Here is a 22,140-nt window from a genome sequence, read left to right on the forward strand (position 1 = left end):
GTGCAGTTTCCTAATCTGGTGCCCCTCAACTATAAGTTACGAAGCAAAAAAAAAAAAAAAGATTCTGATTAAAACTATAGCAATCAACTGGCTACAAAAATGTAACAAGCAGCTACGGTTACAATACTACCCACAAAGTGTTTCAGTAATAACTGCAGTTATAGTATCAGCATTTGTTTCTGAATGCCAGTACTGCAATACCACCCTAATGACAACTGCCAATCTCATTTCTTAACACCTTGCAACTGAGGCAGAACCCCTTCACTCCAGCATCTTTGTCCCAGACACTTGAAGGGGTTAACCTGTTTCACTGCTTTCCATTCTATCTCAATTTTCATCTTCTTCTGATCCCTCCATTTGCAATTTTCACAATTGTTTTGTCTGTACTCTGTTTCATTCCATATGCCATGCCTTCAGTTTTGCATTCCATTCTCCCTGGCATTTGTCGAAGTTCATAGGTTCATAGGTAGGTACTAGGCTATCGGCCCAAGGGCCTACGTATGCCTAGCCAACAAGGTTCCCTGGCTTACGCCACCCAAGAAAGTTATTTTCCTGTGCCACTGTTCAGCAGAGACACAGAAGTGATCCCCATGGTGTATTTCCTATTTCCCATCCACTCATCAAGATTTTTCTTGAAGAGTGCTATTGAAGAACTCTTCAGAGTCTGCTTGTAATGCCACATAATCAGCATATAGCAGTTTTGTCAATTTGTCCCCTTCTACCTGTTTATCAAAGTATGACCAGCAGCGGGCTCAGGGCAAAACCCTAATGCAACCCCACTCTCACTGGGAACCCATATGTGAGTCCAAACACTGTTCTTACTTGTGACAATGGGTCTTTGCACATAGCCTGCACTAATTCTACGAATGTTTCCAGGACTCTGAATCATCAAAGAATTGCTCGAATCAACTTTCTTGGGGACTTTATCATATGCTTTCTCCAAGTCTAGAAATGCCCAGATGGAATCTTTCCTCGTCTACAACTTCTTCTAAGAAAGACTTACTGTTAAATTTCTTTATAGCTAAAAACTTAAAATGTAAACAGACCACTAAATCTTGAACTTTTTTATATCTTTCTGCCCAAGCTATTCTATATGACTGCTTGTAACTAATACATTTGCTTTAGACGCTGCCAATGACTTGCAATTAATTCCACATGAATTTTCATTTCAGACAGATGACAAATTTCACCTCAAATGCTCCATCAACAGCTGGGCCAAACAAATGTTTGGTGTATTAATTATGGGATTGCCCTCAACACTGTGAAATGAAGCACAGTTTCCTTTGATAAATCTGGCATCACTACTGCTTACCACATAGATAATACTCCACTTAAATTTAATACAGTTATTAGGGACTTGGGGTGTATATTTTGATAATGGACTCTCTCCTTAGACTACCACATCGATGTGATATTTAGAAAATCCTTCTACCTTGCACAGCCTATTTTTCATGTTTTCTCCTCAAAGTTCAAAGAAGTTATAGTCACACTTTATTCATGTCATATTAAGCTGATTATTGAATATAATGCACCCTTTGGCATGTATCTAAACCAGCTTAAGAGACCTCAACATTTCATCACCAAAAAGATCTCAGGTCTCAGTAGAACACTTAGCTACTTTTAAAGACTAAAAACTCTGCTCCTTTACTCAGTGCCATACAGACTTCTGAGGAGCTGATCTTTTCTTAAGATTTCCATGCCGTGAATGACCCAGTCCTCTGAACTCTAGCACCTAAATAGAACAAACAGTAAGGCAAGCACCAATTCTAAAGACCTAAGCCTGCACTATACCAGAAGGTGTGAAAGTTACTTAACTCGATATATCCCAATTTCTGGAATAGGCTGCCTTTACCTATCAAGCAAAGTGCTTCCCTAGAAACCTTTAAAACCAATCGGGATGACTGGATGGGTGATCACACATTTTCACCACCAGGGATATATGGAAACATCTACTTAATAGGGAACAAGATTTGGATGATGAGATTGATCTTCTTGATAGTCTCCTTTGGCCATAAGCCTAGTAACAACCTATAAACCTTAAGAACCATCGATGCCCAATATTGGGATCTCAACTGTCATTATTTCCTCAATCATACTTTGTAGGGTGTCTTTTAAATCCCTCTACTGTATATCCAAAGGCTCCTGCACAGAATCAGTACAGAATAAATCTTGAATTATCACAGTCATGCATTTTATCTCAGAGGTAGATTACAGGGACTGCTAGCTTATTTGACTTTAGATTCAGAATGCAGCATGGTTGGGAGTGGGACCAATACAAAAGCCACAAGGTCCGCAGAAGACAATGAACTGTCTGTTCTGCATAATTAATCTGAACTATTCTGTTATTGCTTACATATCTGTATTTTTTGTTTGTGAAAGGTTTTGTTATGTCACCTAAGATAAGCCTGAAATTAGTCAATATTGATCAGTGCACTACCCCGGTAAACAAATGTAAACAAGTCAATACATAAATAAATAAATAAATAACCGGGTTATAAAAAGCCCTGTATTTTCTGAGACTGCCACTTTTTTTCTTTCTTTGTAATTCTCCGAATCTACACAAATTCCACACTTTAGACTTTCCATCACCAGATACATCATGCAAGTGCAGGCATGTACACCACTGCATATATGTACAGTACATTACACCTCACAAAGACATTAATTGACAGAGACAAATATTCTGTCTATTTATACAAAATAAATGTACTAAAATATACTACAGAAAATCACATTCAATCCAGGTTATTGCACTAACTAGACAACACACCTCACATTAAAGAAAATAAGTGCACAAAACCAATAAATGGCACCAACTACCTTACATACAGTCAAAATATATCTGGAACCCATCGAGACCCCCAAAATTTAAAACAACCTGCAAAACAAAATGATATTCCATCATACAATGGCATTATTAAAAAAAGGAAGGGGGCAAGACATGTAACTTAGATTGTTGAAAAACTATGTCTACAACACACCAAAAATAAGTACACAAATAAGTAAATGGAACTGAGTTCCACCAGTCTCACCAATGACAGTATACATATCAGAGATGAAGTACCAAAATACAGAGGTACTATCTGAAAAAAGCAGCATTCTTTTTTTCAATAATGGCATTATGTAATAACAAATCCTGTCTGAATGTACATGTTGCAGACTTACTGATGTCAGCCTTTGTTTGGTCACTTTGATTTCCTTCCTGTGAGGAAGGTACACCAACAACAGGTAAACCCTGCATTGCCCACACCCAGGCACAATATATTGCTTAAGTATAAATGATCAATCTTTTATTATAAATGGCTGTGTTCTAGCTTACACCTATCTGGTTTCTCCTATACATATTTTACACTTTTCCCATGTATACATTAATTTCAAATGTATTTAGACAATTTGTCTTAAATTTGAATGGTTTATAAGAACTTCTTTGTAAAGCTAGACCAGCATTTAAAAGAAGTGTATCTGGGAATTCAGTTACAAGTAATGTAAGATTTTACCAAAGCAGTCAATGTTTGACTCAGCATTACACTATTTCTAAAAAATAACCTGTATATTTGCTTGATAAAGTTTATTAAAGGGAGTATATCAAGTAAAATACTTTCATGGATTTAGAGTTGCCCAAACGCATGCACACCCACTCTTTGGTTTATAGCAAAACTGTTAACGACCTGTACTGTTTTTCTGTTCATAATGATTGAATTATTGGTCAGACACAAGTGACAAAGAATGGCGATGGTGAGTGTAACTTGTCTCAGATGTGGGAATTCCCTATTCTAAAATTATTTACACACAGTTTGTTAATTGCTCCCAGATTATGAACTTTTGGGATTAGGTGAACCCAAAAGTCTTGTTTATGCAAAGCTGAACACGCAGATTTAAAGCACAGTGTGTACAAATGCGCATCACATACATTACTGAATGTTAAAGGCTTTGACTCACCGTAGGGTCCCTGAATGAGTTTCCAGGCAGGAATGGTAATCCGTGGGGGGTGTCCATGATTTTCCTATCCCAACGGCTCCTAGGTCAGGTCACTTGTTTTCCTTCAACTAGTTGGAGTTCACGATCAGTAAACTACTTTCTAAACAGTTATGGCTCCAGTCTTGATCTTCAGATAATGTTGTTTTCTGCAGGTCTCCAGTAGTAGATAACTAGCGCCACTTTTTGCAGAATTGCAGTTACAGTTGTTATTGTTCCTTTTGGAGCCTCAAACAGCCTACGTCGCTACTCTAAGTTATAGGACCCAGAAATACCTGGAAGTAAAGCGGGTCAATGTGCCTTGATATTGCAAGTAAATTATAAAGAGAGGGAATAGTAGTACTATTACCGAATGTACCCTAGGCGACAGTTACTTGCACTAATCTATAAATTCCATAGCCACCATGTCCTGGACATTAAATAAATACCATGTTGTTTTTCTATATAACTGTTCTGCAGTCTTAGAGCTCTTTCCTCTCAGTATCACCAGTGTCCCGACTCCCACCACAGGTAGCTGTCGCACTGTGCACACTATCTCATGCCCTAGCTCAGTGCTTGTATTTTTTTCGATCTTTTTGCTAGGAATAGCAATCCTGACAATTTTCTTCCTGGTTCGTACTGACTTCACCGTACAGCTTCGTTCCTTTATACAATGCCAGCCCCAGTTGTCTGCGGGTACTCAACAGAACATTTTACGAACTACTCTTGGAGAGTACAGGATGTCTTGCACGCCTTTGCTGCCCCTGGTTACAAGTCCACCAATCTTTCACACGATTTGCTGTATACATGCAACTCTACCCCTTCATCGCTATGGTAACGGTAAACATTTCAGTCGCACATAACTTGCAACTGCAGCGAGCTCTCTCTGTCGTTCCTAACAGGCGTAGCACCCATAAAGGTTGGAGTCGAATGCTGAATTGCGTTAGGTGCGTGCTGACCTCTTTGGGACATACCTCTTAACCACTTGGCACAAAATAACATCTTGACAAAACCAAAAATAATGGGGGACAAAGCCCCAAAAATAAGGATACATTTTAAATATTGCTCTTAATAAACGTAGAAAGTTGCTAGAATAAAATTTATTGTGTTGTGATGCATTTTCTGAAGGATATTGTCTGAAATTCAAATGCCTGTCATTATTAAGTGAATTCAGTCCTCACTTATTTGCATCAAAAATCCAGAAATTCACAAATTTTATGAGGAACACACCAAAATATGAGGAAAAATCTGGACATTCTGCGAAAATCTGGACAGTTGAAAGGTATGCTTCTCCTGCTGTGCCAGTTTTACAGAGACTCTCTGATTTTGACACCTTTCCTCTTAAACTCTCCTATAACTGTGATGAATTTGGAGAAAAGGTGATGAATTAATAAATAATGACAATAATTTGTGTTATAGACTTATTTTACTTCAGAAAAATGTACTTTATGTACATTATCTTTTTCAATGTTTTAGCACTTTTTTAAAGTGTCCCTGATTATTTCTGGATTTGTCTCTGATTTTGTTGAGATTTGTCCCTGATTTGTTTGAGAGATATGCAATTGTCCTCGTCCAAAGTCATAGCAAAGGTAAGTCACAACAAGCAGAACATATACCTGATATTTCAGTGTTAGAAGTTACTGAATGTTGTATTATTATTATTATTATTATTATTATTATTATTATTATTATTATCCCCTTCACAGTTTTCTAGGACTCATTCTGGAGGAGATAGTGTTATATATTCTAGACAAACACAGGGCTGGCGTTAGGTAATCTGGCACCTTAGATGAAAACGCTCCATAATCACACATCCCTGCTCAATCCATCCTGGCCTATTCACACTATCCAGATTACTTTATATCTCACAATTTGGCTTACTCTTCAATTTTTTTCCTGCATTTAATGACTCCATTCAACATGCTCTACCTAAACAATTCCACACTCTAATTGTGAGAAAACAACTGCATTAAGCTGGGGCTCTGAGGGCTACAAGGCCCTCAATAGCCATGGGGGTTATAGATGCTCTGTTGTGCATTTTAGAGTTTTTTATATAACTTTTTTCAACCAGTGATTGCCTGAACAAAAAACACAATCAAAGTAAGAAATTTAGCCTTATTCTTCAACTTTGTTTTTTCCTGCATGCTCTCAGTACATCCTAACTGACTAAAAGTACAGTGTAATAACTGCAATGGCAATAGCTTTACTAAGACAGGGTCTGGGGGTTGCTATGCTCCTAGAAAACATGGGGTTTCTAGATGCTCAGATGGATTTTAGAATTTAGTAAGAAACCTTTTCATCCAAGATGCCCTGAATGAAAACCATGATTAAGAAAAGAAACTCAGTCATACTCTTTAACTTTGCTTTTTCCTGCATCCTTTCAACACAGCCTAACTGACCAAAACTACCCTGTAATAATTAAATCAAGCTGGGAGTTGGGGGGTTCATAGCCACCTAGAACCACAGGATTATAAATGTTCTGAGGAGCATTTTAGAGCTTTTTTACCCAACCCTTTGATCCAGTGATAGCCCGAACAAAAATCATGTGTAGGGAAAAAATTAAACAGTACTTTTTTTCAAGGAAGAAATGAGCTGTATCCAAGTTTTAGTTCTGAAAGCTGACCAAACACCAGTTCACAAGAAACTGAGAAGAAAAATGCTTATGGGTATGCATATATCATATCTGGGAATAGTACCTGCCCCTACCCCCAACCTCAATATAGATAGACACTTTCTGTGTATCTCCCTCTAGTGTTAAATTCAGATTAAAATTAAGGCATAAATGTCCACAGTCATATCTCATACTGCTGCTGCTGTCATATTTATATACCATGCCTCCTTATCCCCGCCCTCAAAAGACAGACACCTTATGTGCATACTTATGATGTCAGATTGTGACAAAACCAAAACAAAAAAAGAAAAAAAAAAACGAACATATTTACTGTTTTATATATATATATATATATATATATATATATATATATATATATATATATATATATATATATATATATATTTGATTGTGAGGAAAATAAAAAAAATGATTACAATAATATTTCTAATTTGTTATTTCTAGAGACAGAACAGTGCTTATATGCAAGCTATAGTGACTCTGTGTGCACCCCTCTGAATATAGCTCTCAACCTCTTAGCACAAAAAATCTGGAGAAAGCCAAAAATATGGGGGGGGGGGTCAAATTTTAAATATTGCTCTTATAAATTTATAAAGTTGATAGAATAAAAGGTCTTGTGTTACCATACATTTTCTGAAGTATATGATGTCTGAAACTGAAATGTCTGTCATTATTTAGTGAACTCAGTCCTCATTGATTTGACACAAAAATCCAGAAAAACACAAATCTTATGTGAAACAAACCAAACATATGAGACAAAAATCACGACAATCTGCAAAAATCTTGACAGTTGAGAGGTATGCCTCTGAAGTTTTTGAGGAAAGTTAAAGAAATAATGACTACACCATCCCAAACCTCAATGCAAGATAAAATGACCTCTAAGGTGTGGGAGGAATGTAAAATAAATAATGACATTGCCCTAGCCACCTACCCAACACACACACACACACACACACACACACACACACACACACACACACACACAAGTACAGAGACCTTCTGTATATGCCTATGAGCAGGGCAGGTTTTAGACTAGGTGGAATTCTTGGCAGAGGTGATTACAAAGTCCATGTCAAAATCCACCTATGCAGCCTTGGTGTGTGTGTGTGTGTGTGTGTGGGGGGGGGGGCAGCAGTTCTGAAGGTCTGGGCATTCTGTGATGCATTTATCCCTTATTTTATTTATTTGTTCTGAGAGATGACTGTAAAACGGAGCAAATTATAACAGGGTCAGTTGCTTTTCATCAAGACAACCCCCACCAAGCAATTATAGCCAGTTCTATGTACAATTTGGATGTCAAATCATGACAAAAAAGGCCAACTGTGTAACATATTTCACCTTTGTTCCAGCCAGTTGCCACACGTTAAAATAGTGTACAGTGCTTAAAATAATCACATTAGTCCTTAAAGATCAAAATAATAAGCAAACAGCTTCAGGCAGCTAGTCACATCCTCCTCCACAGAAGTTAGCCACAGAAATTACACCACCTCTATTTGTGTATATCAGGTATCCAGTAAAGTAGCTCAACTTGCTTCTCACAAATGCACACTGATCCTGCCATGCCAGACAGTGACTGTTTAAACTGAGCAAATGATGAGAGGGTCAGTTATTTTCATTCTGCCCACACAAACCCCCACCCAGCAGTTACAGCCATAACATCTGATAGCTATGCAATGTTATTTCACCTCCACTGTCCACACAAACAAGTTGCCACACATTAAAGTATTCCAATCAAAATTGTACCAAACAGGTCAGACAGCCAAATTAATATTGGCCAAAATATCTGGTTGATCATTGCCAGCATAATTGTAAGAAATAGTAATGACAATTATCTCATCACTCCATTCCTCCCATCTCAACTGTTCACACAAATCACAAAGTCAGAAATAGTGCCCAAAGCATCTCGTTGATCACAGCTAGCATTACTGTAAGAATTGTAATAACACGCATCTCACTCTATTCCTCTTATCTCAATTACCCAGACAAATCACAAAGTGTGAAATACTATCCAAAAAAAATCTGGTTGATCACTGCCAGCATAACTGCAAAAATTGTAATACCCTCTCATCTCCCCACTCTTTTCCTCTCATCTCAACTCGACAGAAATCAAAACCTCTGAAATCAAAAACTCTGAACTACTGTCCAGTAAGTATCTGGTGATTCACTGCCAGAATTATTGTAAAAATAGTAATACCACTATTCTCCATATCATTCAAGTGTAAGCTCCATATGGGGAACATTCCTAATTTTTACAGAGAAGCACACCCACTAGGGCAGATACCAAAAAGAAAATTACAGCTCCACCAAGTCCAATAAATATCCAAAGGATAAGCGAAATTCACCCACGAAGTAAAGTTTAATAGCAAGAACAGACTGACAAATACAGACTCGTCTTGAGTCTTGAGTCTGTATTTGTCAGTCTGTTCTTGCTATTAAACTTTACTTCGTGGGTGAATTTCGCTTATCCTTTGGATATTTATTGGACTTGGTGGAGCTGTAATTTTCTTTTTGGTATCATTCCTAATTTTTAGCCTTAAAACGTGAATATTCCTTGCCATTGTCACATTCCACATTAAATGAGCCCATCATACATTTATTGCAAACATCCTCTGAGCTTCCTCAGTGAAGTTGTTAGCAATGTGATAGTAGGTGTTACACACATTGCCCATTTGTTCCTCATAGTGGATATGGATGGTTGAGAGCCAGTGGTAAATTCATAATAGATATGAATAGAGGAAATGTCTGCTGGACAGATTTGAATGGCAAAAGTCATTCAGTACATAGTCCCACTTCTTGCTACAGTCAAGGTAGTAATTCTTGGCTATCTTGCTTGTCCCACCCTCATCTCCCCATACTATCTGGATGACTTTTTTCTTGTTTCTTCACTATGTGCTACTCTTCCTCCATCCTTTTGAATCCCTGTAAACAGCCAACATGACACTGAAATAACTGAATTAAGCTGAGGGTCTGGGGTAGAAGCCATTGGATTTTAAATACTCAGAGGTACCTTTTTTGAGCTTTATTCCAACCTATTAATTCAATAATGGCATGAACCAAAATCTTGACTAAGAGAAGAAATTTTCTTTCAAGGAAGAAATAAGTTGTGTCCAAAGCTGCCAAAAGTAGTATTTATCAATAAAATGAGAATGCAAATGCTTGCACATATGCAGAAAGCATAGTCAGAAATTGCTCTTGCCTTCTGACCTCAAAAAAATCATATTCACGTTCTGTGCTCCCCTCTGGTATTAGAGTTGAAAGTGAAAGAACAAATGGCCATAATCACATATTTCAGTCTGTTGCTGACATACTTATAATGGTCAAATCAATCACGGATTTAAGTAAAACACAGCTCGAACAAAAGCACAACAAAAGAAAAACGAACTGGGTAGCGTAACAATTTAATCACAAAGAACAAAGCTTTCAAGTTAAAAACCCTTCATCAGTATTAACTCAATATCCTACTACAAACAATTTATATAAACCACAATTAAGTCACAGCCAATAGAATTCATCATGTGGTATTAAAGAAATACCACATTATTTTTTAAAATACATTTAAAATGAAATAGCTGGGTCACGGGATGGTAATACTAGCCCATATTTTATGGATAGAAGAAATATTACTGATATAACATCTACTGTCCCTGTTACCCATACGCAACTTCAATATGTAACAACATATAATAGAACTACTCCACGAATACGAAAAAATTATTTCTGATAATTGGCCCATATTACAAGCTTTACCAGATTTAAGGAGGTTTATTGAGTCTATACCTAGGTTTGCATATAGAAACAGTATAAATCTGAAACAACAACTATGCTAGAAAGATATAAAGGAGAACATGAATTCGACTAAAGTAAAATATGGCACCTTCCCATGTTATAATTGTTGTTGTTGCACTTACATTGATAAAGATGTGAATTATTTTGATACACCAACTGGAAAAAAATTTGAATTTAGATGTGCTGCAACTTGTAATAGTATTAATATTGTATACTTGGCTACATGTAAAAAATGCAGGTGTTTCTATGTGGGTAAGTCAAATAGAAGACTCAAAGATAGAATAATTGAACATAACTCTGATATTAGATGGAAGGTTCTGACAAATGCCTTAGCCAAACATATAAATGAGACTAACTTGGAGTATGGTTTTATGTTTAAGGTTATTGGTACTGTAACTAAGAACAATAGATGGGGAGATATGAATACTAAACTAGAGTTGAGTGAATATAAATAGATACTTCTTCTATCTGCAGATAAATTACCTGGCTTAAATCAAATGATATCATTGAAACCTGTTTTAAAACAAAGACAGAATTGTTTACATTAATTTTTTATGTAATTGTTTTATTATGTACTAGAGTTTATGTAATGATTTTATGTTTTTTAAAAAATAATGTGGTATTTCTTTAATAACACATGATGAATTCTATTGGTTGTGACTTAATTGTGGTTTATATAAATTGTTTGTAGTAGGATATTGAGTTAATACTGATGAAGGGTTTTTAACTTGAAAACTTTTTGCTTTGAGATTAAATTGCTACGCTACCCAGCTCATTTTTCTTTTGTTGTGTTTTTGTTCGAGCTGTGTTTTACTTAAATCTGTGACTGATTTGACCGTTACATTGTAACATCAGTATTTGAGGCGTTCTCTACCTACAATTTTACTTTTTTCACAGCTGTTTACAGCTACTCTGCTGCAGATATGAGTTGTACTTTTTATGACCCGTTGGGACAAAATAATCCTTTGCTCTCCTTGACTGCCTTGCAAGATGGTATACAACAGCAAACAGAGAGGGATGTCGACCCAGGCTTTGCCACGTTGTTGAAGAAGCTGGAACATAAAGTTGAAAATACAAAATATTACAGTGGCAGCGTTTTAGCTTCACTATATACCTACAGCCTGGCACTGTACATCGGGGTCTGAGAGTATTGAAAATGCCGTTGTATGGTAATACTCATCCCATACTTCTTAAAAAGTGGCAAGAAATAAATATTAAGTTGGGCCTTGCATATATGAATCTAATGAATGAATTCTTCCTAGATATTGAAAAACAAATGCAACAAGAGATAGTTGCATAAGAAAGTGAGATTTGTTCATTGCCTAACTTTACTTTGCACACTGTCAAATATGATAGAATGTTAAACAGATTGCATAAATATGATATGAAGATGGAGGCTCTCAAGCGTTGCAAGCTCAAGAGAGATATTAATGACTTTAATACTGGCCATATTTTCTCATGGCCCTGACAAAGTACTTATGAACCATTGAGAAACACTGCTAATAATACAAGCAGTCTATGTGGACAAACATAGGAATCAATGGATACATTGGATATAGTTAATGCAATGGAAACATCCGTAAAACTAGTTAGACCACCTACCAGTCTGATAACCAGAGAGCATCCGGTCTCCATGCCTATCAATGAGCACAATACTTTAGATGCATCACCTTCTACTCAATGGTTGGTTAGTTCACAAATAAAGACACTCCCTTGGCTTTTCAGCCCTCTCAGCAACCTGTTCACTTGAAACTACCGGAACAAGTGCAGGGAAGACAATGGAGTGTATCGAGAGGGCATCCAGCACAGAAGAGAGAAAGGAGCCAGAGTGGGTCCCATTCCAACTACAAGATGCGGAAGTGAGTACACCTGCATTTAAAACTATTGTTAATCTTTTCCAACCTTGAGATTACATCAGCGATTGTACTGCTGTTACAAAGGAATTCTGGAATTCATAAACTCCAATGCCCTAGATCAACTTATCCACACCCCCACCAGGGGCAACAATATCCTAGACCTAGTCATTACCAACATGAGTGACCGGTGTTCCGCACCTGAAGTCAACTCCTCGTTGGTCCGATCCGACCATAAGCTTATCACCCTTGATGTCCACATCCCGCCCCCACCCTCCATTAAGGAAACCAAAATAAAAAATTTCTCCAAAGCCAACTTCATGCTTCTTAAGACAGAAGTGGTGAACTTCATGACACCCATGCAGATGGAAAATACAGTTACAACTGCTGAATCCTACACAAATGCACTCTATAAGCACTTACATGAGTGCATGAATCGTGCTATCCCAAACAGAACCAAGACATTATCCTCCAAATAAAGGAAACCAATCTGGTGGTCCCCTGCCATAAACAAACTGTACAACAGAAGGAAGAAACTGTTGCAAAAGAGAGTAAAATCCCATGAGTGGAGGAGCTCCCTGGTCAGCCTCAGTAAGAAGCTGAGATCCCTTATAAGATCCTCCAAAGGTAGCTATGAAAACAAAATCACCACTAATCCATAAAGCATTCTATAGCTATGGCAATAATCTAGATGGCAGCACCCAGATCTGCTCTGTGTTATAGCACAAAAGCACAAAAATTACAGAACCAACTGATATTGCCAACATCCTGGCAGATAGGTTCAGTGCTAACATTACCCCCCTCTCACTCCCTAAAGGGCCCATATCTATACAGGAAGAATGCAGAGTCCCTGTAATCACAACTACGCAGGTAAAAGCTGCACTCTCTAAAGCCAAAAACACAGCATCCATGGGACCGGACAACATCCCAGGCTGCGTTTTACATGAACTTCAGAATGAACTGGCTCCCCACTTAAGCACCATGTTCAATAATAGCCTCGCATCAGGCTTTGTGCCCACTGAATGGTGCCCAGCAACAGTTATCCCACTCCACAAAGGGGGAGCCACCACTGATCCCGGGAGCTATCGACCTATTAGCCTGATGAGCCTGGTCTGCAAGGCCATGGAACGTATCATCATGGAACTCATAAACAAAGACATTGGTAACCTCCAAACTCTGGATCCCACCCAGTTTGGGTTTGTGAAAGGCAGATCATGCCTCCTGAACCTGATCGACTTCTTTGAGGCAGTCACCAAAGTCGTGGATGAGGGTAAGGTGGTTCACATAGCCTATCTTGACCACACCATCCTCCATTCTGGAATTATAGCTAAACTCACTAAACTAGGTATAAATCCATACATCACAAAATGGGTTGCCAACTGGCTCACTGACAGAACCCACACTGTAAAAGTTTCAGACTCCAAATCTAACCTCAAAGCAGTGACAAGTGGAGTACCACAGGGTTCCGTCCGGGGGCCTCTCCTGTTTGGTATCTACTTCTCTGAAGTACAGGCTAACACAGAAGGCCTCTGGCTAACAAAGTTCGCAGATGACTGCAAACTAGGAGCCATAGTCAAGTCCCCAAATGATGTGGACATCCTACAGAAGGGCCTCACTGAGACAGAGGCCTGTTGTCAGAGCCATGGCTTCAAGCTCAATGCCAAAAAGTGCAGTGTCATCCCCTTTGGTAAAAACTCTGTACCCATGAACTACCACATCGGCAGCAATCTACTTAACACCGAATGCGAGATAAGAGACCTTGGGACCCAGGTGGACAGTAGTCTCTCCTTTGATAGTCACATTGCCACAGTAGTCAAGAAGGCCTTCTACGTGGCACACCTCATCATAATAGGGTTCTCATCCAGGAAAAAAGAGGTCATTGTTCCCCTCTACTCGTCAATCATTAGACCCATTATAGAGTACAACACCCCTTTTGGAATGTACCTCACAAGACATCTGCAGCAGCAGCTGGAAAGGCCACAGAAGTACCTCACAAAGAGGATTACTGGCCTCAAACAAGTGCCCTACACTGACCGCCTCAAAAAACTCCAGCTTTACTCCATAGCATATCGTCTACTCCGAGGTGATCTCTGCCTAACATATAAAGCTATGTCAAACTCAGAGCTATTGGACATGCTACACCTAAAGAAATCCCAATCCCACCGAGCTACATGCTCTAGGGACCTAAACCTTGCCACCACAATAAACAAGACACGCTGGAGGGATAGATTCCTGTCCCAGAGACTTCCTATACTCTGGAACAAGCTACCCATCTATGTCAAGCAAAGTTCTTCATTAGCACTCTTCAAGAAAAATCTTGATGAGTGGATGGGAAATAGGAAATAGACCCCGGGGATCACTTCTGTGTCTTTGCTGGACAGTGGCACAGGAAAATAACTTTCTTGGGTGGTGCAAGCTATAGTACCTTGTCGGCTAGGCTTAAGTAGGCCCTTGGGCTGATAGCCTAGTACCTACCTATGAACCTATGAACTGTTTGCTACATTTGTAGCAAATTGTTTGCTACAGTTTAAAAGAAGAAATTATATTGAAGGAGAGTTGGGGGAGGGCACAAAAATGGGATCTGAATGGCTGAGGCAGGCAGGAAGGGGGGCGGGGCATCCTGGTTGATGTGCCAGTAGAAAAAGCATCCTTTTTTTTAGCTATTCAGTGGCTGGGGGAGTAAAGAGCTAACTGTAATAAGCAGATCGCTTAAATGTATTGATGGGATTATTGCAATGAATTGTTTTTTTCCCCTCTTCACTTGAAGAGCTGAGTGGTTGGGGTGTTTGTTTATAGTAGTGGCCCAGAGTGTTGGTTGAACCTGCTATGCTTCTGTCAATAGCCACAGAAACATTCTATGCAATGGAAAAACTGCATTTTCCTAACGAGTCCATTCTGACCATAAGAAACAAACAAAGAAAAGTTGTGATGCCTAAAAAGTCTTTAAGAAGAACACAGCAAGAAAAAATTATTGGAACAGAGGAGGATTCATATATCAGTTAGCTGGATACACTAAATGCTTTAAACATCCTCAGTCCTGTGGTTTCCAAAGACATGTTCCAAATTCTTTTTTTTTTTTTTTTTTTTTTTTTAGTTTACGGATTGTGCTCATTTCAGATTCTCTTTTATTTTTACTCTTGGTCAGTCATCATTTTTTATTGTCAGTGATAAAACCTCAGGGATGCCCTGAAGCTGACCTAATCTAAAACCAGCCCTTCTTAGAGGTCTGCACAGAAGGTAGCTATTGCTATAGCTTATGTGGAGTCTGAAGACAGTGTGGTCTTAATTTCATTAACTTTTCTTAAAATTAGATATCAGAAGACTGTACAGAAGATTGCCATTGCTTGTCACAAGGCAGTGTGCTGTCTAGGAAAAGCATGTTAGCATACATGACTGTAATCATATATTTTTTTTGCTTTCCTCACAATCAGATGCCAGATATGTATACAGGGGAGTAGGGGTGAAGAGGCATCATGTGTATAAGTATGTCAGCAAAAGAAAAACGAAATGGGTAGTGTAGCAATTTAATCACAAAGAACAAAGCGTTCAAGTTAAAAACCCTTCATCACTATTAACTCAATATCTTACTACAAACAATTTATATAAACCACAATTAAGTCACAGCCAATATAATTCATCATGTGTTATTAAAGAAATACTATTTTTTTAAAAAACGTAAAATCATTACATAAACTCTAGTACATAATAAAACAATTACATAAAAATTAATGTAAACAATTCTGTCTTTGTTTTAAAACAGGTTTCAATTATATTATTTGATTTAAGCCAGGTAATTTATCTGCAGATAGAAGAAGTATCCATTTATATTCACTCAACTCTAGTTTAGTATTCATATCTCCCCATCTATTGTTCTTAGTTACAGTACCAATAACCTTAAGCATAAAACCATGCTCCAAGTTAGTCTCTTTTATATGTTTGGCTAAGGCATTTGTCAGAACCTTCCGTCTAATATCAGAGTTATGTTCAATTATTCTGTCTTTGAGTCTTCTATTTGACTTACCCACATAGAAACACCTGCATTTTTTACATGTAGCCAAGTATACAATATTAATACTATTACAAGTTGCAGCACTTCTAAATTCAAATCTTTTTCCAGTTGGTGTATCAAAAATGTAGAAAAATGCTTGCTGCAATGTAGCAAGACATTGCTATAGTTTAGACCACACACGGATTGCTACAGTGCTCAGGTTTGACTGCAAATGCAGTACCAGCTTTTAAAAAACATTATTGCATTAAAGAAAGATCAGGATTGGCTGACTGCACCCCTCCCCCCCATCACTTCACTTTGCACCCGGGGCAGTTGTCCCTCTTGCCCCACTCTAGTTATGCTGTTTTCTGTTGATGAGAACACTTAAACATACCCCCTCAAATTACTAGGACCATCCCATTACTGTAGACTTCGACCCTAACATATTTTCTTCTTTATTTGTTCCCACGGACCATCTTGTCTGCGTACTGGAAAAGAATTAGATATTTGCAATGCTTCGGAGTTACTGCTTCTTTCTTGCAATTCTGTTTGCCTCCATCTTCTCATGATCCTAATCAATCACAATAGTGACCTTCATGATACAAACACATCCAAAATCAGTGGTGATGTGGGGTTGTGTGCACAGGCAATGTAAATATTTTTTTAAATAGGTCACTCACATTTTCATAGCACACCATTATTTTTAGGTTAAAATCAGTATTCCCCAGCAAATACCAGGCAGTTGCCAGTTATGCCATACCCTAACCCAACAGTCACTCTTCAGATTTAGTAAAATAACAGTCAACAAAGTCTTCAGATCTAAGGCTGCCTCAAAACCAGTTTCTTAACTAGGCTACCAGTAATGCCAACAAAGACTTGTTAGCAAGGCTACTGAAATGCAATTTGACTATCAGGATCTACTAACAAGGAGCTGACCCTCACAGTCCAATTGCATTTCAAAAACTCCACTGTGAAGCTAAAAAAAAAAAATTTACATCAACAGCAGCAGTTCTGTAGGGTGATAAGCTTGCATGGAGGAGATTTAGCTCCTGAGCACCCCAGTAAATCCACCAGTGAGAGCTCCCAACACCACACCTTTCCCCTCCACCCTGTTTATCATCATACAAATAACAGAGGGGTATGTAGTTCACCTTCAGGCACCTTTGTGCCTATATTTGAACATTTTGGATTCATGGGAGTACAGACCTTACAATGTGAACATAAAGTGACTTGAATTAAAGTAAAACTGAAGCACCAACCTAGAGTGCTCCCTGTGTCATGGTTGCAGTTTTTTTTCTCTGTAGTGGTGCTTATTTATTTAGTTATTTTGAGTAAATAATCATCTCTCTAAAATAAATAAATAAATAAACAGGGTAAGAGTGCCCCTACAAGAATGGTTCCCTAGGTGGTTGCCTAATTCGCTTATGCATAAGGCCGGCCCTACTTCTACACTTTGCGGTATTTAAATGCATTTTTCAAAACTGCAGGTAAGTGATATGATAAATGCATCTGAAGTGTAAGCTTGCAGTTTCATTTGTTGTGCTATCATTAATCTGGCTTAAACAGACTGTTTATAACTTAAACAAACCTATAATAATCTTTCTAATCCAGGCTACTACATTTGATTATAGGTTCATAACCCAAATTGGAGAAAATGATTAATAAAATGATTAATAAAAGTTTACATTTTTTTACATATCCTGTTGTCATGACCCACTACTGAACCAGTAATCATGGAGCCTCAATCCTCACTACTGGCACCAGTGGGGAATGGACAATGGAGGATAACAGGTACACACACACAGTATTTCCAGATGCAGCTCTCTGCATCAAGTGCAATTTTCCTTAAGAGCACACAGAGACCACAGTCAGTCTGGGGCTGGTTTCTCTCTCTTTCTCCAGATCCTCAGTAAGTCTCCCCACTGGCACAGCTATAGAGTTGAGATCTCAGCTGAGTGGGCAAGCCAAGACCTCCCAGCATCCTTTCTTTCCAACCAGTGCTTCATGTCCCTGCCCAAGTAGTTGGTTTGATACACACACACACACACACACACACACACACACACACACACACACACACACACACACACACACACACACCTGGGAAAGGCAGGTTTACTAGCTATGCTTCCTTCTGCCCAGACTATAAGGTAGTTACCACTGCCACCAGTCAACTCCTTATCAGCTACTTTAAGGCCCTTAACAAAACGTGTCCAATCTTACTGTGTAATACTAATACTAATACTAATACAAATGGTAGGTTGACCAAGACCAAGGCTATTAGGAGTGGTCTACACAGTGTCACCAAATAAACATGCAAGTACTTTCAAAACTTAAATAGCTCTACAAAGATCAGCCTCAATGAAATGTTTAAATATATTTAATAATAAATAATAAAAGAACAAGACAATACAAAGTATATATTCACAGTGACATCAGAATTCAAAACCACAGGAAATATTTAAAACAACATTGCGGGACAATCTTAAATAAATAAAGAAAAATATCTAAACTAAGCTTCACTATGTTTCTGACTGAATCTAAGAGAATTACTATACCCTAGTTAACTTACTTAATTAGAGCAAGGCAGATGTGGTGAATGGCTCTTGTCAGGTCCAAGACAGAATACAGAATGAAAAATGCTCTGTCTTTCTAACAGACTTTTTAAATTAATATCAAATATTGCTGCTGGGGTAGCATGCAGAATGACATAATTTCTTGTCATCTAACTCTATCCCAGGTGAAACCCCCACTGCTGGGAACTGGCAGTATTTAGCATCTACCTGTGAATATACATAGACCTCAGATCTTTGGCAGATGCTGAAAGTCATAAAACAATTACATTCCTCTACATTTCAAGACTAGTAATTATTTCACCCAAAAGACAATACAGAAATCTCCCTAGTACAGACATTGTGTCAGTGGCCTAGCCAATAAAGTAATCTAATTTCAGCTATTTTCCTAAAATGTATTGGACTGAAGTTAACCTTCCAGTTTCTACTGTTAAAATATAGACATTTAAACAGTTACAATAGTGCATGTGCATTTCTGTTCTTTTCCAGTAGGGCACACTATGGTTATATTTCAAACAACACTTTGCAAAAACCTTTTCAACACACACTTCTGTACCAGCAGTTTGATATACACATGACATACTGTTCTAATACAGTTGTAACACAAGCATCTTATGTAAATCATGTTGATATTCAAAAATGACTGTGAAGATATGTGAAGACTGTCAGCCTAGCTAGATAGAATTTTGTAAATAATTCTGTCATTTGTAAATATTAATATAAGCCACAGGCTTGTTCGCTTAAATGGAAGAAGATTGTGTTAAATATTGAATGTCAAAAATGTAACAACAGTGCACTCTGCTGGAAGAAAGCTGATATGTCAAGCCTTGTATGACTGATCTCAAGGCTCGGAGCCATGGTGTCTGAACCAGCAGATTCGTTCTATTGTTTTTGGGACCAGAGTTAATTGCTAGATTTTACATATATAATGTCTTTAATTACTGTGGTTTCCTGACCAGGTGCAAGATCAAAGCTATGTTAAACTCTGAGTCTCTGTTAGCCTGGGAAACCAGAGAATTGTTAAGAATTATGTAATCTAAAATAAGTAAGCAGGATGTATTATCAATTTAAAGGACTTTCTCAGAGACAGAGACAGAGAGCATTTTGGATTTTGTCTAAAGCTGGTAACAACTCACCAGTACTCTGCTTTGCTCTATATGCAAGTTTATTTAGAACTGTGATTGCTTTTAGATATAGATAGAAAATATTAAGTTTAGTCTATCTGTTTTTCTGTATTGATGTCAGAACTATTCTACTGTATTATTTTAAGTTTTTTCACACAAACTCTTGACTAGCACTGTGTAGTAAGAAGTATTGTCTTGTGTTTTTCTATTATTTATTATTAAATATTTTTAAACATTTAAACTATGACTGTTTTGTGTAGAGATAATTTAAGCTCTAGAGTACATTGCATGTATATAGTGATATTGGCCAAGCCACTCCAATAGCTTTAGCCCTGGGTCACACTTACTGTTTGGGTAATAATATTGCACAGTAAAAATTGGACACTCCTTAGTAAGGGCCTTATTAGTAGCTGATATTAGTGGTTGGTGGTGGTGATTGCTACCTTATAGCCTGGCAAGAAGGGGCATAGCTAGAGAACCTGTGCCAGCCTTCCCCAGGAGTGTCTGTGTGTTTGTATATAACTCATATCTTAAAGTGTGTGTGTGTGTGTGTGTGTGTGTGTGTGTGTGTGTGTGTGTGTGTGTGTGTGTGTGTGTGAGCTACTTGGACAGGGACACAAAGCACTGGTTGGATAGAGAGGGTGCTGGAGGTTTTAGCTTGATGACTAGGCTGAGATCTGGATCCTATAGCTGTGCCAGTGGGGAGTCTTATTGGGGATCTGGAGAGAAAGGGAGAAACCAGCCCCAGACTGACTCTGATCTCTGTGTGCCCTTAAGGGAAAGTGTACTTTATTGTGTGTGTATTTGTTATCCTTCCCAATGTGGACACCCGTCACTGGTGTTAGTGGTGAGGATTGAAGCTCCTTGATTACTGGGCCAGTGCACGGGCATCACATATTAATTGGTTGGCAGTGGTGGGATATCTACACCACATATTAATTGGTTGGCAGTTGGTTTGTAGTGGTGTGGATAGTGAATTCTTGTAGTTTGTGTACAGTGATCACAGAAGATTTTGTTGTACTCTAAATCAGCCATGCAGTGAATATTCAGAGTTCAGATCACAATTATGTTATTTCTTTTGTTAGCTTAGTTAGTCAGGGAGAGCAGGCAATCATGTCAGCAGAGGAGTATCGCAAGCTGTCAAGGAGCCAGTTGGCTGAGATGTGCCAGGCTAAGGGACTGGTGCATGGGAACCTGACTAAGGCAGACATGATTGCAGCTTTGGTCACAGCTGCATCAGAAAACAGCAATCAGAAGGATGATCAGACTGGCAGTGGAGGTGTACAACACTCAGAGAACAGACAGCTCAACCTTTCTGCAGAGGACTTAAAAATCCATCTGGAGCTAAAGAGGTTTCAGTTGGAGGCCAATCGTTTGGAAATAGAAGCAGCAGAGAGGCTGAGACACCTGGAAGCTGAGGAGAAGGAGAGGCAGAGGCAACATCAAAAGAAGATGTTGACTCATCGCCAGAGTCATGGAGGTAATGGGGAAAGGAGTAACCAAACGCCAGAAGCAACAAAGATCAGTAAATTTCTTCCACAATTTATAGAGGGGGATACTTTTGATAGTTTAATTTATATGTTTGAGAGGGTATGTAAACAGTGTGATGCTGACCAAGGGCTCTGGGTATCATTCCTGACCCCATTACTCCATGGTATAGCTTTAACTGTTCTTTCCAAAATGTCTGATACTGACTGCTTAAATTATAGTGTTGTAAATAGCTGTTCGCTACAATTTTTTATGTTAACACCTGAAATTTATAGGAAAAACTTTTGGGAGCACAGACGCAAGGCAGATGAAAGTGTGTGTGAATATGTTGCTGAACTAAGCACTTATTTTCATAGGTGTGTGAGTGGATGCCAGGTCATCACTTTTGAAGGGCTGGCAGACATTTTTGTGAGGGAACAAGCCCTTAGAACTTTGCCTGAGGACATGAGAATATGGTTAGCTGATAGACAATACAATACTGTAGATGAGTGGGGAAGAAGGGAGACATATACCTATCCAGCAGGACATCACTGCACAGGAAAGGGACACTCAGTGCTGCTCATGGGTCTAAGGGAACCCATGGTGGGCAGCCCAGACTGCCACAACAGAGTCATTCAGTAGCAGTGGAAGCCGCTAGTCCAGGTAGATGTCCAGAACCAAGGGTTAAATGTTTTAAATGCAATCAGTGGGGCCATGTAGCATATAGATGTCCATGAAGGCAAGGTGGGGAACAAAAGGTGGG

General features: G+C 38.4%; 1 protein-coding gene across 1 annotated transcript in view; it reads right to left on the bottom strand.

The window, feature by feature from the left end:
- Window positions 1-4,817, bottom strand: part of EFHC1 (EF-hand domain containing 1) — an 856,688-nt gene extending 851,871 nt beyond the window's left edge. Inside the window, exon 1 of the mRNA XM_044062385.1 lies at window positions 3,940-4,817. Within this exon, the coding sequence (XP_043918320.1) occupies window positions 3,940-3,996 (57 nt within the window). The 5' untranslated portion in view covers window positions 3,997-4,817. The remainder of the gene's footprint in view (window positions 1-3,939) is intronic.
- Between the last annotated feature and the right edge of the window lie 17,323 nt (window positions 4,818-22,140).

This window comes from Protopterus annectens, chromosome 2.part1, assembly GCF_019279795.1.
Source record: "Protopterus annectens isolate FY-2018-M chromosome 2.part1, PAN1.0, whole genome shotgun sequence".
Taxonomy (NCBI): Eukaryota; Metazoa; Chordata; order Ceratodontiformes; family Protopteridae; genus Protopterus; species Protopterus annectens.